Source organism: Mustela nigripes, chromosome 14 (genome assembly GCF_022355385.1).
Source record: "Mustela nigripes isolate SB6536 chromosome 14, MUSNIG.SB6536, whole genome shotgun sequence".
In the NCBI taxonomy this organism is placed as follows: Eukaryota; Metazoa; Chordata; class Mammalia; order Carnivora; family Mustelidae; genus Mustela; species Mustela nigripes.
In genome coordinates, this window is record NC_081570.1 from 88,028,847 (window position 1) to 88,046,702 (window position 17,856).

The window sequence follows — 17,856 nt, forward strand, 5'->3', positions numbered from 1 at the left end:
TAAAAATTAATTAATGCCACTTTGGATGTTCATTAATTAATTCCACAGTTAAATAGTTTCTTTGATTTTTAAAGTTAAATATGCACTACCAAATAACTAAAGCATTCCATTTCTCGGTATTCAGCTAAGACAAACAAAAATAAATGCCAACACAAAATGTATGCATGAATGTTCATAGCAGCTTTATATGCAGTAGCCAAAATCTAGAAATGACTCAAATGCCCACTAATAGAATAAATGGATGAACAAACTGTGGTTTACTCATACATTAGAATGCTGTTCATCAATTTTTAAATAAGCAAAATAATGATATATATGAGACACGGATAAGTGTTAAAAACATAATGCTGAGTGATAAAAGCCGAACTAAAGAGAGTATACTCAGTATCATCCTGTTTATTAAATTTTTAGAAAAAATAAATATGCTATACTGATTAAAATGTAAATTAGTGATTACTTGAGAGAAGAAGACAGGAATTAGAAGAATCCATAAGGAAATTTTGGGTATGATGGCCATGTTTATTTTCTTGAAGATGATGATGGTTTCAGAGGTATAAACACATTTCACAATTGATCAGATGGTATACTTTTAATATTTGCAACTTATTGTACTTCAGTTATATCTCAATAAATAGATCTTTAAAAATCTCAAGTGTTATTATAGCTAAATGCATCTAGACTAGGAAAAGTGGGTAAATGGGAAAGCTACCTCCATCCTGTTTTGTTGTTCTATAGGAAAACCATGTCTACTAGCACTGTTTTTTAAAAAGCATATGCTCAGAAAATATACATAGTATAAAGATACACAAGCATCACAAAGTGATAATCAAATTCTTACTGGAATATTGGAGATAGTTATTGATATAAATATATAGATAAAGATAGATAGATATAGATATACAGATAGATATAAAGATATAGATAATAGCTATTAAAACCTTAAGGTAAGTTTTCTGGACTTGTAAAACTACTGAAATTGTGTAGCTTTTATAAATTATTATTCATTAATTTTGACTAAGAAAAATGAATGCCAAAATCATTCTGAGAAGTTTGAAAAAAATGAAAAATTTCATCAACAAGCTTTTCCACTTGAATTGTCATTATATTCTTCTGATTGCTTCAAAAGAAATAATCTGCCCAAACATAGAAAATTGTTGGAAATATAATAGACTTGTAACAACCTGCTTTTATAATTAAAAAAGAAAAAAGATTGAAATAACAATGTTTTGAAGACTTGAGTTATAGTGTCTACAACTTGATATTTAGTAAAGAAATTTCCCTGTTTAAAAGACTACAAAAGTAATTTTATTGATAAAGAATACAGGCAATGTAGTTATTTTTTTAATTTAGCTTTTCCTCACATCTTTGAAGTGTATTATCAAGCTAGGAAAAATAAAAAAACCCAAGGTTATGGATCAGTGTCGGTTATATATTTTGTGCCTGCTTGAAAGTATTCACATGCCAGACCATGTTTTCCCTGCTGGGTTCTGTACCCAGGTGCTACCTGCTTAGAGAGGGAAAATGTATCTAATCTCCACAAGATACCTAGTACACAAGCACTAGCCTAGGAACCAAGTACTCCATTTATAAGACAGAAAGATCGCATAAAACCTTGGACTGCTACATGGATCATAGTTGCTCCCTCATATCAAAAATGTGTAAGAATATTGACATGTCATAGCTGTAAGATGATAAAAAAGAACATAAATAATAAGAAGAAAATTATATAGTAATACATAATTAAACTGACATATATCTTGATATATATATAATTAATACTAGTATTATAAGCACTTTACATTCATGAGCTTTTTTTTAAATATATATACTTACTAGGGAGATTACATTACTATTCCCAATTGATGATTGAGAAATTAAAACTTACATAAAGTAAAAATAAATAAATAAATAAATAAATAATGAAACTTAGAGTAATTACATAGAGAAATGTAGTTAAGCCATTCTGGAATTCAAAATCAGATTTTTCTGATTCTATAATCCATTTTTTATTCGTCCCACTATGCTGTAATTAAGTGATCTGAATTATGACTCTGTATATTGATTTTGGTATTTTCATATAAACTAACTTGTCATACTTAAAAAATTTTTCTTAGATTTGCTGTTATCCATTTGATGTTGAATTCTTTGAAGTCTTTAGACTGTAATTCAAATATGGCCACATTTAGCATTTTTTGCCACAACAGTACCATTCCATAGATGTAGGATAATACAGATTATAGAAATTAAACTACATACTGAACAGATCTGCAGCTAAATTGGAATGACACTATTTCCAAAGAAGGGATATTTTCAATTTTTGGAATAATGTATCACTGATCTTTTTATATCATGTTCATCATTACAACTGCTTATCAAGCACTAAAACAATGTATATATGGCACCATTCCTATCTCTTATCATTTTTAGTTTAATTTCTACACATTCACTTGCAGAGATTCAAAAGTCTAGATAAATGGAATACAAAATGATAATGGAAAACAAAATGAAAAGAAAATATATGAGTAAATTTTTAGAGAAAGATACATTAACATATTCAGATAAGATGAACTAATTTCACAAAAGGAGGCAGAAAGTTTTACTGTGATTTTAAAATCTATTTGAGGGGCCCCTGGGTGGCTCAGTTGGTTAAAGCCTCTGCCTTTGGCTCACGTCATAATCTCAGGATCCTGGGATTGAGTCCCCCACTGGGCTCTCTGCTCAGCAGGAAGCCTGCTTCCTCTCTCTCTGCCTGCCTCACCTACTTGTGATCTGCCTGTCAAATAAATAAATAAAATCTCTTAAAAATAATAAAATAAAATAAAATCTGTGTTTGAATTCCTTCTTTTCCTCATATTCTTTTTTCAAGTGGGAAAGACTAAATTGTTTTTGAAATTTATATACCCATACAATAATATAATTTAGGAAGTAAGATGAGTTTTATGTATGGCTATTATTTGGATAGATTGATAAAGATAAACCTTATAGTGAAATATCTGCATTTATTTACTTTATTTACTTTTTCAAAAACTAATTACATATCATATTGAACAAGTGTTCTTTTTAAAGCTCCATAGGGTTTCATGAAACTCCAAGATGTAAAACAGCATAATAAACTTATTTTTGCTACTCACTGTCACATTCACTAAAGAATTCATTAATGAGTCTTCTAAAATTATTTTTCTTAATAGTTTAGCAGTTTTTCCAAATAAACAGCTAAAATTACTCCAAGATTTAGAATGTGGCTTATGGATTAGAAAATTAAGAATTCATCAAGGAATATATATAGTAATCTTTTCTCCTAGTACATCTGTCCTTGGTAATTTACTCGAAGCCCCTTGGCCAGAAAGTTTCTGGTTAGCAGTTGTGAAAACATATGGAAATATTTTAGGGAAATCATTTTTATATATTCTAGGGGTTGATACTGTAATCAGCCTATGAAACACAGAGGCTATTATGACATATTTTAAAATATGTAACATCAGATTCGATGATTTGTTTTGAAAAAAGAACATATTGTGATAGACTAAAACTGTAATTCAAAAACTCTAAACTGCACCCCAGTGAGCATGAGTGCAGTATATGGGAAAGAAAGTGGAGTACAGTATGTGCATGGGGTTAGTATGGGGATGACAAAGGAAGCCCTGTCTGAAAAAGACATTTAATCAACATGTACATAGAACAAATATCTTTCAGGGTGGTAAATTCTGTGAGTATTCATAATTAATTTATATTTTTAAGAGATATTAATTAATGTTAATTTTTTCTCTTCTGTATTTCTTTTTTTTTAAAGAATTATTTCATTTATTTATTTGAGAGAGAGTGTGTATGCAAGCATGAGGAGAGGGGCGGGGCAGAGGGAGATCTCAAGCAGACTCCATGCTGCGCTGAGCACGGAGCCAGACACGGGGGCTCGATCCCACGACCTCGAGATCATGACCTGAGCCAATATCAGGAGTCAGATGTTCAACCAACGAGCCACCCAGGCATCCCTACTGTATTTCCTCTTATATATTCTTACCATTTATGATTAACAAAGTTTAATCTTAATTTCCATTGCTTAAGTTCCAGAAGGCCTGTAACTATGTATAGCAATAGACTAAATGAATATATGAAATGAAACCATCCACTGATATAGTTCATCCATATTACTCATTTATGTTGCCAGAAAATAAGGTTGTGTGTATTACAAAAACAAATTTAGTCTATGAAACTGATGTTTTGTAGTTTAATTTTAAAATAGATGGGGCGCCTGGGTGGCTCAGTGGGTTAAGCCGCTGCCTTCAGCTCGGGTCATGATCGCAAGGTCCTGGGATCGAGCCCCGCGTGGGGCTCTCTGCTCAGCCGGGAGCCTGCTTCCTTCTCTCTCTCTGCCTGCCTCTCTACCTGCTTCTGATCTCTCTTCTGTCAAATAAATAAATAAAATCTTTAAAAAAAAATTTTAAAAAAATAGAACTTTGGGGTGCCTAGGTGGCTCAGTGGGTTAAGCCTCTGCCTTCGGCTCAGGTCATGATCTCAGGGTCCTGGGTTTGAGTCCTGCACGGGCTCTCTGCTCAGCGGGGAGCCTGCTTCCCCCTACCTCCCCACCTGCCTCTCTGCCTACTGTGATCTCTTTCTGTGTGCCAAATAAATAAATAAAATCTTTCAAAAAATAAAAATAAAATAGAACTTTGCTAGACTCGATATTAAGTTTTCTTTACAATATTCATAGAATAAATATTTATCACTTGTGTGTAATCAATACATGATATTGGAAGATCTGAGAGTATATTATTATGTATTGCTGAATGAGTTTATCATTTAATTTAATATAATATAATGTGTTAAAAACATTTTGTATTGAGTCAAAGACTTAGGTATACACAGGTTGAAAACAGTCAGAAACAGAATCTCAACTGAAAGTGTGACAAATGTTAATTATATTTAAAATTGTGCCACAGTTTATGTATATAAGTACAGGAATGTAATATCTTCCTGCACCAAATGTACATTGTTCTTTCTGTGAAAAATACTGTCTGTGTCTATGTGTTATATTCACTAACAACCAAATACAGAAAATCTTCCATGTTAATCTTGCCTATTAATTTGTAATATAATACAGAGCTTTATTATACTTTGAAAAATAAATTATGCAGAAATTGTATAAAAGCAGATCACAGTACAGAGTATTATCTGAGGAGTGAATCCTTTTATGGGGTCAGGATTCAGGTCTGTTTGTTCTGTTAATAACTGACTAAATGAAAATTAAAGGACAAACTACCAAATCCAATGATGGAAGGATTAAAAGAAAGAATGTGATGATCATTAATTGGTGAATTATGACTGGAAGGAAACTTTTTACTACAACCTTCGTATTATTAAAGAAGTGATTTTTAAAAACATACATTCAGCTTTCGCAATATGAACTCTATTTTATACCTTGGAAATGTTAACAAAGAACAGAGAAAGGCAGAATATCTGACTTGTACATTTCCCTAAATTAATCTCCCAGAGAAGGAAGTGAAGAAAATGTTCTTTTCTCCAAAGAAAATAATGCAAAGTACCGAGAGTGAAGCCATTTGCCCTTCGCAGGAGAATAGCCTGCCTGTGTTCAAATCAACCAATCTCTCTGTTTCCCAGTCCTTACAGCCATCATTGTCTACTCATTCTCTTAACCAACAATAAAAAACATCACCACTACACCCGCAGGAGAAGAAAGTAGGTCACCCTTTCGTTTTCAACGTGGCTCTATCACGTATCTTGATTGTAACTGTTATTAACACAGTTCATCTGATTTAACGATATTCAACGTCAAGTAAACTCTGATTTATGTTTACCTCAAAAACTTCTTCATCCAGAATCCTTGTTCCAAACACCGTGATTCCATTGGTGTCAACAATTGCTCTCTCACTTCTATCAAGTGGTTTTGTGGTTTTTTTCTTACAATCAACAATCATTGTCACAGTTTTCTTCTCCACGCTGATTGCTACTCGATGCCACCTAAAAAAGCCAAGTTATTCTTTTGTAGGCTTCAAAGACAATGTTGTCATCATTATTCAGGTTAAAAATACGATGTACTTTAAATTGTGAAAGTGAGCTGAAATTGTCCAAAATGTAGGCTCATTTTTTAATCAATCCGTTAACAGGTGACTACTTACTATTTACCCAGAAGAGTATTAGGTAGTAAAAAGGACACAAACAGTATGAAATTCACATCAGGGGTGGCTGTCTATGCTGATAAGGAAGTACCCATCCTTTGGTTCACTTTGTGTGGTTGTAACAAAAGCTTAATCTCATCATGTCCTGATGAGTGTATTTGATAGAGATCAGGGGTGGGATACACGGTAAGTAATAGTTTCTATGTACGTAAATGCTTTCTTCCAAATGGAATTCCACTTAATTTTTTTTTTTCTCTAGAGATCCCCTGAGATGAACTGTAGAAGGGTATGTCTACTAACTGAATGACTGCTCCATCTGGAACAACTGAACGTCCTAATTGTACAACACAATGTGCTCCTCTGTCCTTATTCACATTTATTTCAAGTGCTTTCGTTTCTTTTTCCACTTTAATTTCAAGACAGTTATAGATCACTCCTGTGGGCAGGATCCAAAACTGAGACACAATATCTCTCCTTCTTTCCAGGGTTGGCAGGAAGTGGGAGCACTGAAAGAAAGCATAGTCAGCGCATGTGTGGAGTGAGAGTCTCCATTCACGGGAAAGCTACTGCTTCAGCTAATTCAGGGCGGCGATGACAGGCTTCAGGGGTAGACATGGTCAGCCCTTTGGAAACATATAAACCCTAATCTTACTGTAAAATGGTGGGTTTTATTAACAATATCTGGTGCTAACATAAACCACTGAGTGAGGTTCACTTGGATTTTGCGAGCCACTCTGGTTTATATTTTATTTTTTTTTTCCAAATGAAAAATTCTAGATTAATATTGCAGAAGTGTCTAGGACTACATCCATAAAATAAAATACCCAAAAAATTGCAGGAGCCTTCCTAAATGCCTTTCATGTGACTTGGCATGGCTACTGATGAGGACCAAGTATATTTCCATATATACTTAATCTTTGGTCTTTCCATAGCACATTCAACTAGCACAGGAGTCTGCTTAGTTTGAATTGCGCAGAGATTTATTTTGGAGCCACCTAATACTGTGAGAGTAAAATTTACACGTATTTCTGCCAAGAAGCCTGTGTCTTAAGTTAAACCATCTCTGCCGTTGTACGTATGTGCTTTTCATTAGCAGAAAATAAAAATGATTTCCACTGTTAAAAGCTGATTAGGACTCTGAACTTGATCTTACTGTTGATTAATTTCAGCTCGGATGATAATGATACATCATAATCATGGTATTAAAATACTAAACCACCCCTAAGTTTTAGAGTCAGTCTTAATCCCTTTTTCATATATTTTATACTCACATTATCAGAAAATCCTTATATTCAATGTATATACAGAATCCAGTGTCTATTGACTACCCAATCTTCAAGTTCTCTCATCTAGACTCCTAACTAGTCTCTGCCTCCACGTTCATGCAACCAGAGTAACCATTTATTTTATCTTTTTTTTCCTTACCTATGGTGTTCATTTTTAAAAACTTTTTAACAGCTTAATTTTATTTTTTTTCAGTGCTCCAAGATTGTTTATGCACCATGCCCAGTGCTCCTCGCAATATGCACCCTCCTCAATACCACGAGGCTCACCCATCCCCCATACCCCTCTCTTCCAAAACCCTGAGTTCGTTTCTCAGAGTCCACAGTCTCTCATGCTTCGTTTCTCCCTCTGACTTCCCCAATTTACTTTTCCTTTCCTTCTCCTAATGTCCTCCATGTTATTCCTTATGTTCCACAAATAAGGAAAACCATGTTGAGATTCCACAAAAAATTAAAAATGTAGTGACCATTTTAAAATACAACTCCAGGGAAGCTTGGGTGGCTCAGTGGTTAAAGCTCTGCCTTCAGCTCAGGTCATGATCTCAGGGTCCTGGGATCGAGTCCCGCATCGGGCTCTCTGCCCAGCAGGAAGCCTGCATCCTCCTCCTCTCTCTCTACCTGCCTTTCTGCCTACTTGTGATCTGTCTGTCAAATTAAAAAAAGAAAAATCTTTAAAAAAAAATTAAAAAAAAAATATAACTCCAGCAATTGCGCTACTGGGTATTTACCCCAAAGATACAGATATAGTAAAAAGAAGGGGCACAATGTACCCCAATGTTCATAGCAGCAGTGTCCACAATAGCCAAACTGAGGAAGGAGATGAGATGCCCTTCAACAGATGAATGGATAAAGATGTGGTTCATATATACAATGGAATATTACTCAGCATCAGAAAGGATGAATATCTACCATTTGCATCAACATGGATGGAAATGAAGGAGATTATGCTGAGTGAAATAAGTCAAAAAAGAAAGACAATTATCATATGATTTCACTCATTTGTGGAACATAAGGAATAGTGCAGAAGACATTAGGAGAAGGAAGGGAAAAATGAAGGGGGTGAAATCAAGGGGGGAGATGGACCATGAGAGACTATGAACCCCAGGAAGCGTACTTAGGGTTTTAGAGGGAGGGGGTGGAGGGATGGGTGAGTCTGGTGGTGGCTATTAAGGAGGGCATGTATTACATGGAGCACTGGGTGTTATATGCAAACAATGAATCATGGAACACTACATCAAAAACTAATGATGTATTGACAATGGAATACTATGCAGCCATCAAAAGAAATGAAATCTTGCCATTTGCAACGACGTGGATGGAACTAGAGGGTATCATGCTTAGTGATATAAGTCAATCAGAGAAAGACAACTATCATATGATCTCCCTGATATGAGGAAGTGGAGATGCAACATGGAGGGTTTGGGGGGTAGGAAAAGAATAAATGAAACAGGAAGGGGATAGGGGGAGGAAGAGGGTGGTGGGGTTATGGACATTGGGGAGGGTATGTGCTATGGTGAGTGCTGTGAAGTGTAAACCTGGCGATTCACAGACCTGGGGATAAAAATACATTATATGTTTATAAAAATATTAAAAATTTAAAATTAAAAAAAAACTAATGATGTATTGTACGGTGACATACAGTAGATAACATAATAAAATAAAAACAATACAAATCAGATCAAGTCTCTGCCTTGCTAAAAACCATCTGATATTCTTAGTAAAAAGCTGAAGTCCTTACTCTGCTTCACATGGGTGTGCCCTGGCTCTCTGACCTCACACCCAATTTTTGCTTTCTCGCTGCCTGCACAAGAGCCACACTGCTGTGTCTTTACCATTCTTTGCATGTGTTCTTCACTCTGCTGGAAACATTCTTTCTCCATAACCCCACATAGTCCACTCCTTCACATCCAACATGCCTTTGCTCAATGCAACCATATTAAAGAGATATTCTATTGAAAACAGTATACCCTTAAATTCCTTACCCTGATATTTTCATATCATCACTTTTCATATTAACTAATAAGGACAGTATGTAAATTGCTCATAAATCTTAGTTTTTCCTGCCACAGAGGTGAAGTTTTCTCCATGGTCCTGACAAGGATACACTGAGTGTGGATATACATTTTTTTTCCATCTGCACTGCTATTTCCTTCTTACACCTGTAACTAAGTGTCATATTTCAGATAAGGCTAGTTTTAGGAGCCTAGATTCAGCAATAAAATACCAAGTAAATTTTTTTTTAAGATTTTATTTATTTATTTGTGAGAGAGAAATAGCAAGAGAGAGCACAAGCAGGAAGGAGAGGGAGATGCAAGTGCCCTCCGAGCAGGGGGCCCAATGCGGAGCTCAACGTTAGGACCCTGAGTCGAAGGCCGATGCTTAACTGACTGAGTCACCTAGGCGCCCCACCAGGTAAATTTAATGCACATTTATTTAATGCACATTTAGCTGCTCTCTAAGTGAAAGGTAATATTCTCAATGCAGAATTTAGAATCCAGCATGGTTTTGAGAAGAGTATGATGATTACTAGGTAGTCTAACTATCTAAGTTCAAATCCTACCTCTGCCACTTTGGAAATATATCACCTCAGGAAAGTCACTTAAACTTTCTGTACCTCAGTCCACTTTTCTATAAAATGGGTTTATTAACATTATTTTCTTCAAAGAGTGAAAAATTAAATGAATTGACTATGTATAAAGTGCTTCAAACAGTATATAGCACCGATCAAGCATTATAAAAAGCTTCTTATGATTGTCAGTATTAACATGCTTAATAATAAGTAAATCAAAGCAGGTCATTCCTCTGCTCAAAATGTCTGCAGCGACTTGCATTTTACTCCAGATGGAATGCAGAATGCTTATAGCCATCTACAAAGTGTTATGCCCTTTGGCCTCCCATGGCTTCTCCATCCTCATCATTCCGCTCTGCTCCTGCCATGCTGGTATCCTTGACATCGCTTAGACCAAATCAGTCACACCTGGAATCAGAGGCTGTGTATTCGCTTCCCCTTCTCCTGGAATAGCATATACTTTTAGTTATCGGCAGGGCATGCACCCCAGATTCGTCACCAGTCACCTCCTTCTATCTTTTTTTTTTTTTTTTTAAGGTCAGAGTTGGGAAGTGACCTTTATTTTTTTTTTAAAGATTTTTATTAATTTATTTGACAGAAAGAGACACACAGCAAGAGAGAGAACACAACAGGGGGAGTGGGAGGGAGAGAAGCAGGCTTTCCACTGAGCAGGTAGATGGGATCATGACCTGAGCTGGAGGCAGATGCTTCATGACTGAGACACTCAGGCACCCCATTCACCAGTCACCATCTTAGTGAGATTTTCCCTGATCTCATTCCTTAAAATTGCACCCTCCACCACGATTCCCTATCCTCTCCACTGCTCTATTTCTATCTCTCTCACTTATCACCACCTGATATGCTCTTTACTAATATATATATATATATATATATATATATATATATATATATATTTTTTTTTTTAATTGGACATCATTTGTCCACCCAGACTGCAAAAGAAACTATGTAAAATTAGGTATGTTATGTTTCATTCATTTATGTGTCTCCAAGCTCTAGAAAAACTGCATCACACTTTATGAATATTTCTTGAATGGTTAAATGAAATAATTGCTTTCAATACAGTTATAACATTGGATTATTATATTACTTACTTCCCATCAGCAATGTTAACAGTTCTGAAGAGGGGATAGTCTTCTGGGGCAGGTTTTCCAGTGTGGTCTTCAAACAGGAAAACAGGTGATCTCCCAACCTCAACACCAATTTGCTGAATACCGTGCTCATTATATATAGATAAAAGGAAAGACTGAATTCCTTTTTTGGGTTTTATTGTAAATAATATTGAAAAATCTTCTGGAAAATTTCCTCCTGAGAAGAGAAAGTCAAAGGGTCAAAAATTACATATTCTCAAATTATTCCTGGATCACCCTATTTTTTTTTTTAACTTTGTAGGCGGCCATAATAAGTCATGTAAATTCAAACAGTCATAACGATTAAGGTTAAAAAACAAATGGGAAGGAGATGATAATAAGCTTTCTCTGCTATAATTGCCCAAGCTAAGTTCAAACTTTAAAGCCACTCATTTAAAGCACAATGATTATGTAAAATTAAATTCAAAGTTAGGAAACAAGATTGACCATGGTGCTAGTGCATTAAATATACAAGAAAAACTTTTAAAATATGAAAGTACCACTTTTTGTATAAGATTTGTATTTTCATCCTTGTCTGATCTATGGCACCCTCTCTTTAAAGAAAGTGCTCTAAGGACACAATATATGAAGGTACTTAAGTCATCCCTCAAAAGTTAAAGAGTTTCTGATCAGTTTTTCCTATCACACAAAGGCAGTTTCACTAATAAAAAGCTTATGTCATTATACATCATAATTGTTAGATACTTGGTTAATTTTTTTCTAAATTCAAGAGGACTATCTCTTTATTTTTTTCTTTTTTTTCTCCTCTTACCATCATACTCCAAATATCCAGAATGGGGCCAAATCTACATAAGTGCTTAGTAAGTATTTATTAAATAAATATATCAGTTAAATGATTATCACAAATATATCTCAGATAGTTAAACAATGTCTACTCATGTATTTTTATTAAAACATTGCATATTAAATTCCACAATTTATTCTTCAAAAATACTTGTACATATATATCTTACTATCCTGGAATGTAAGCAGACATTATTGTTTGAAGAAGGAGATTATTTCAGTTAGAAAGTTTTCCATATGCAGAAGTGGACTATCTGTGCATGTGTGATCAGAGATATCTGGGACAGGAACATCCATATTCAAGCCATTCATTCTGAATTCTATTCTACATGGTAAAAATACTATGAATATAACTTCCATAGAGTCAAATTCAAAAGATTATATTAGACAAGCAATTCCACTTCTAAGAATTTATTGAAATAGGAATAATGCTTATGTGTAAAGATATGTCAATCCACCAGAACACTACTTATAATCCTAAAATATTAATATGGCCTACAATGGTTGGGACTGGCTAAAAAAAATATAAAACACTTATATAGCATAAGTAGCCACTTAAAGTATTAGGAAACATTTTATGAAATTGAAGTTATTTAAAATGTGGAAATTAAATAAGAGTATGTCATAGAGAAAGCAGTCACTTAATGTTAACTACTTAGTTCTGTAATATCTATTTATATCTGTATCTATATCTTTATCTTTATCCATATCTATCTATATCTAGATAAATAGATTTATAAAAACTAAAAAGTATTTATGTTTACTTAAAACTCTTATTTTTAATTTTTAAAATAATTTATCAAAAACTTTGGTATATCACAAATAGGTCATAAAAACTTTGCTATCACAGGAAAAAATAAGAACTATACATATATATATAGTTTTGTTTCATTTAAGTGTCATAAAGACATCTAATTTTGTATTTCTGTAAATCAACAGAAGGAAAATAATCATATAAATAAAATGAAAAGGTAATAAAACACATAAATTAATACAACAAGTTTTACCTGCTTATACTATAAATAAAAATCTAGGTAGGTAATTTAGCCTGTTATTGAAAAAGCTCCATAGAAAATAAACCTTTTCTTCAAAAAGGTAACTCAGAGTGTTGAAAATCATAGGAGTTCTTTCCCTAGATGTACATTATTCAAGTATCTCTACACTGAGAAAAAAAAGATGCTAAAATATTGTGAGTTACGGGAAAATGTTTTTTTATTTTTGCAAAAACATGATGAATTAATGTCTGCATAAAGACATTTAAGGAAAAAGAAATTTTCAGAAAGAATATATTCCTATTAGAAATAGATTATAGAAAATTCTAATCAATCATCCAATTTGTACAGCACAACTTTTGAAATGATCAGCTGCTAACCACACTAATGAGCAAAGTTTTTCAATTACAGAACTATTTTCCAATTTAAAATTAGGCAATAAGATTTTAATTATAATCTTTAAGTTATGACCTTTAAAAAAGAAAACTTAGTTACCTAAAGAATCATGATTTGATGTCAAAATATTCAGTCTAATCTAGGCATCCCACCTTAGTTTCTTCCCTATAAGACATTAAACAAAGTTGTCCATAACTGACTAAATGTCTCAGAAAGAATTCACTATGATATTAATTCAACAACAGAAATGCAACCACTTACTATAAGAAATGTTATCTAAAATAACAGTGATCAGTATACATGATAAAGTAAAATTGAAATATTTCAACTTAAATATGTTTTGAAATATATAAATTCAAACTAAAAATAAAGCATCTCTCTGTTGGATGCTTTTTTTTTTAACTTTTTTTTTAAGATTTTATTTATTTATTTGACAGAGAGAGAGATCACAAATAGGAACAGAGACAGACAGAGAGAGAGATGAGGAGAAGCAGGCTCCCTGCTGAGCAGAGAGCCCAATGCGGGACTCGATCCCAGGCCCCTGGGATCATGACCTGAGCCGAAGGCAGAGGCTTAACCCACTGAGCCACCCAGGCGCCCCTGGATGCTTTTGTTAAAGAAAGAAATGCTATTAATACTTTTGATACACATGTATACATAAATTATATACATGCAATAATCATAATTCACACTGAATGTATCAAGTTCAATAGTGATTCTCAAAATGGTCTGTAGTATCAATAGATAATGCATGCATGAATAAATTTTATATGAAAAAGGCACAAAACTTTATTATTTGATTTTCATTTTTTTTAGATGTGGTCACTAGATTTCCATGTGGAATATGTCTCCCTTTAACTAAAATCCTGTTTGGATATAGCTTGGTGATCAGCAAGTTTTGAAAATGAGTAGGGAAGGTCATTTTTGCATAGTAGGAAATCTCAGCTTAGTTTAAAAGGCAGGACTGTCTCTCAGCCTCACATCATTTACTGGTTCTATGATTATATTCAAATACTTCACATTTCTAATCCTTAATCTATAATTTGGGCTTAAATATTCTTCTTTCCAGATGGATATGAAGACAGAGATCAATATACACTAAGTTTCTTATATAGTATCTGTTGAGCAGCAGGTGTTCTAAAGAGTGCAGATAGAATTTGCAAATTACAGGGACAACTGGATGGCTCAATGGGTTAAGCCTCTGCCCTTGGCTCAAGTCAGGATCTCAGGCTCTTTGCTCAGCAGGGGGCCTAGTTCCACCTCCCCCTCCCCTTCCCCCTTTCCCTCTGCCTGCTTCTCTGCCTACCTGTGATCTCTCTCTTTTTGTCAAATAAACTTTTTAAAAATCTTTAAAAATTGAAAAAAAAAAAAAAGAATTTGAAAACTATAGCTTCTATTCAGGTCACATGTACAACGTTCTCAGACAGTTAAATTAAAGGTCTCAGGTTAGGACTTTAGAGGACACATACCTTAATTAGACAGAATTTTACAGTGGCTATCTGACAATCCTCCACTCCTAACAGTGCTGAAGTTTCCACTACCACTGCTTACCTTCTTCATTAGAAAAGAAGTTGCTATTATGTTCCCATAATGGAAGAAAAACTATTCCAAGTAATTTTTCAAAGATCTTTTTTACTAATTTGATAAAGAATAATACTTGCTTTGGATTTTTTTTAACTTTAAAAATATCTTTGATCTGGGGCGCCTGGGTGGCTCAGTGGGTTAAGCCTCTGCCTTGGCCCAGGTCATGATCCCAGGGTCCTGGGATCAAGCCAGGCAGCTGGCTCTCTGCTCAGCAGGGAGTCTGCTTCTCTTCTTCTCTCTCTACCTGCCTCTCTGCTTACTTGTGATCTCTGTCTGTCAAATAAATAAATAAAATCTTAAAAAAAAAAAAAAAACTGCCATTTTGCATTATTTGACAAGAAGCTCTACCCTGGAGGATGATCAAGTTTAAATTCATTTGTGTGGGAGGAAAAATAAGGTCCATATCAGAGGTGTCTCCTCATATCTGAAATACTCATTATTAGAATTATATGCCTAAGGCACAATGTTATGAGGTGAAAAAAAAAAAAAAAAAGAAACTGATTTAAGGGAATTTTGTTAACTCTCACGGAAGGAGATTCCAAAGGCATACATCGCATTCTTTTACTCTGAGTAGCACAACAGAAGTGATTGAAGTAATCAAACTAACCACCAATTTGGAAGGCAGAAAAACTGACCCTGATAGGATGAACCAAAGTATAAAAAATTTAAAACTAACTTTCTAAAAACAAAACAAAACAAACAAACAAACAAACAAAACCCCTAACTTTCTGAGTATTTCCAGAACTTTTCCATGAGTGTATTTTTCACTGTTTTTTTTTTTCCTCTTGAAAATTCCCATCCCTTTCTTATTTCTGCATTAGAGTGAAGATAAATAGAAAAGCAACATAATTTTTACATGTGCAACTTTTAAACTTGATTTTTTAAAAAAATATTTTATGAACTTAACTATTCTAACATTTTATTTTCAAAGTCAGAAAAATTAATGCATTGATATTCTTTGTATTTTCAGTTTGTTACTTTCGTCTAGCAAAACAAGAAAAATTGGGAGGAAAAACAGTTTAATAAAAATAAATGTGTTTTCAAAAACACTTTAAAATGTCCATCCATGAAAAATACACTACCTTGTTTTGTAATTCTTTAGTTCCTTCATTTTTAATTTTTCTGTTGTCAGGAAACAGTTTTATGTGAAAATAGGGAATTCAAATCCCTTCAGATAAAGGTAGTAGAGAGGATAATATGAAGAGTTTAAATGATAAATGATTTCTGAGGATCCCAAAGCACCAACAAGAAACTCCTGAGAGTATAGGGAATAATGGTCTTGGCAATAGACAAGACCTGGATTAAATACTGACCCCTCGTAATTTGGACAAGTCCAAGAATTTCAGTGAAACTATTCCCTCTCTGTTAAGTAAGGATGAGGACATTCAATTTAGTATAGTTATAAGAAAAAATAATTGACATGTATCCAATAGCAGACTTGTAAGGAGTTGCTTGCCTTCACAATGTGATGCTCAAAAATTGTCGTTTTATCACTCAACTCCATTTCCCTACATTACCATGATTAGATAACGAGTGTTATTAAGTCCGTCTTGGAAAGAAAGATAGAAATAGTCACCAGGTATTTTCCAATATCATTACAAAACTTTTCAGGTAAAGATTTACAAAATCTCTAGTCCCAGATCTCCTTATAACTATGAGATATGACTAACTTTTACTATATTTGAGATAAGAACAGGATCTAAAAATAACACAGAATAATCTGTTTTATAACATCTGCTGAAGAATTTCAATTGTAAATTATATTAATTTTAGAAAGAAAATCACTAAGTATGTCTAAACCACATGCCCATTCAATCCACATGGGTAGTCATTAAGGGTAAAGTTGTCATGATCCCCCTAATAAATAAATTCTACATGGTTATATGCAAAAATAAGCTAGATAAAATATTGTTTTCATATTTTGTCATCTTGCAATAAATAATAAATTATTAAATTTTCAAATGAGTATATCTTCTGTGATTGTGCTGAGTTAAAATTGGCAATCATTAAATCATTAGTTATTTTCAATAAGTCACCTTAGTGACCACAATGTATTCAGCATCCCATATATGAAAGAACTATATCTGTCCCTATAATTTTGCATTATAGAGAATGATAAGAAGAAACAATAATAATTTGTAAAGTAGTAGTAGTTGTAGTAATCAAGTGAACATACCTGAAAATAACTGCTTTGTTGGAGCACTGAGTTGTGCTTGCTTTGAAACTCTGTAAGCAGTATCCGAACCTTGTGAATTCTTTCTGTTTGTGCAAAAGCCCATTGTTTTTGATATTCCCTCTGGAGAGTTGTGAAAATCTAGAGCTTTCAGAACATCAACTGGAGCAGCTGAAAATAAATTAAAAGTAAAAAAAAAAGTGAACAAATAATATAAAAATGAGAATTCTTAACAGATAAAACAGTTTGTTATTCTACTTCTCAAATCTGCTACTTGCCATACTTCCCTAACATTTGGGTAGGAGACTGAGGAGTGGAACAGCAGATAAATTATAGACTATGAAATCCTCAAATACAAAATATGTCAAATCAAGAATAAAATTATGGAAAAGCAAACAGAAAATATTCATGTGTGGGGAAAATATGTAGATTTAGAATCAAATATATAGAATATATATGTTTTATATATATATGTAATATAGTACATATTATATATAATATATAATTTAATATATGTGAATTTACATCCTGTCTGATGCATCTCAGTTACAATTTATAAAGTCCTTAATCATTCTAAATAATTGCATTATTTGGAATTAAAGTGAAAGCCAGCATCTGGACATATTCCATTAATTTCTAATAGATCTATTATTCAGCTATTCATAATCTAAATAAAGGTGATTTTGAAGGTTTGAATTCACAATATTATACATAATTATTATGAAATGTGTAATTAATAAGCCATATTGTATACACAAAGAAGTTATAAAGAA

At 33.4% G+C, this 17,856-nt stretch overlaps 1 protein-coding gene across 1 annotated transcript in view; it reads right to left on the minus strand.

Annotated features, from left to right (window-relative positions):
* The window catches only part of COL11A1 (collagen type XI alpha 1 chain), a 207,965-nt gene that overhangs the window by 168,154 nt on the left and 21,955 nt on the right, over positions 1-17,856 (minus strand). Inside the window, exons 2-4 of the mRNA XM_059377355.1 lie at positions 17,087-17,254; positions 11,099-11,312; positions 5,814-5,976 (exon numbers count right to left, since the gene is read on the minus strand). Coding sequence (XP_059233338.1) covers positions 5,814-5,976; positions 11,099-11,312; positions 17,087-17,254 — 545 coding nt within the window. The remainder of the gene's footprint in view (positions 1-5,813; positions 5,977-11,098; positions 11,313-17,086; positions 17,255-17,856) is intronic.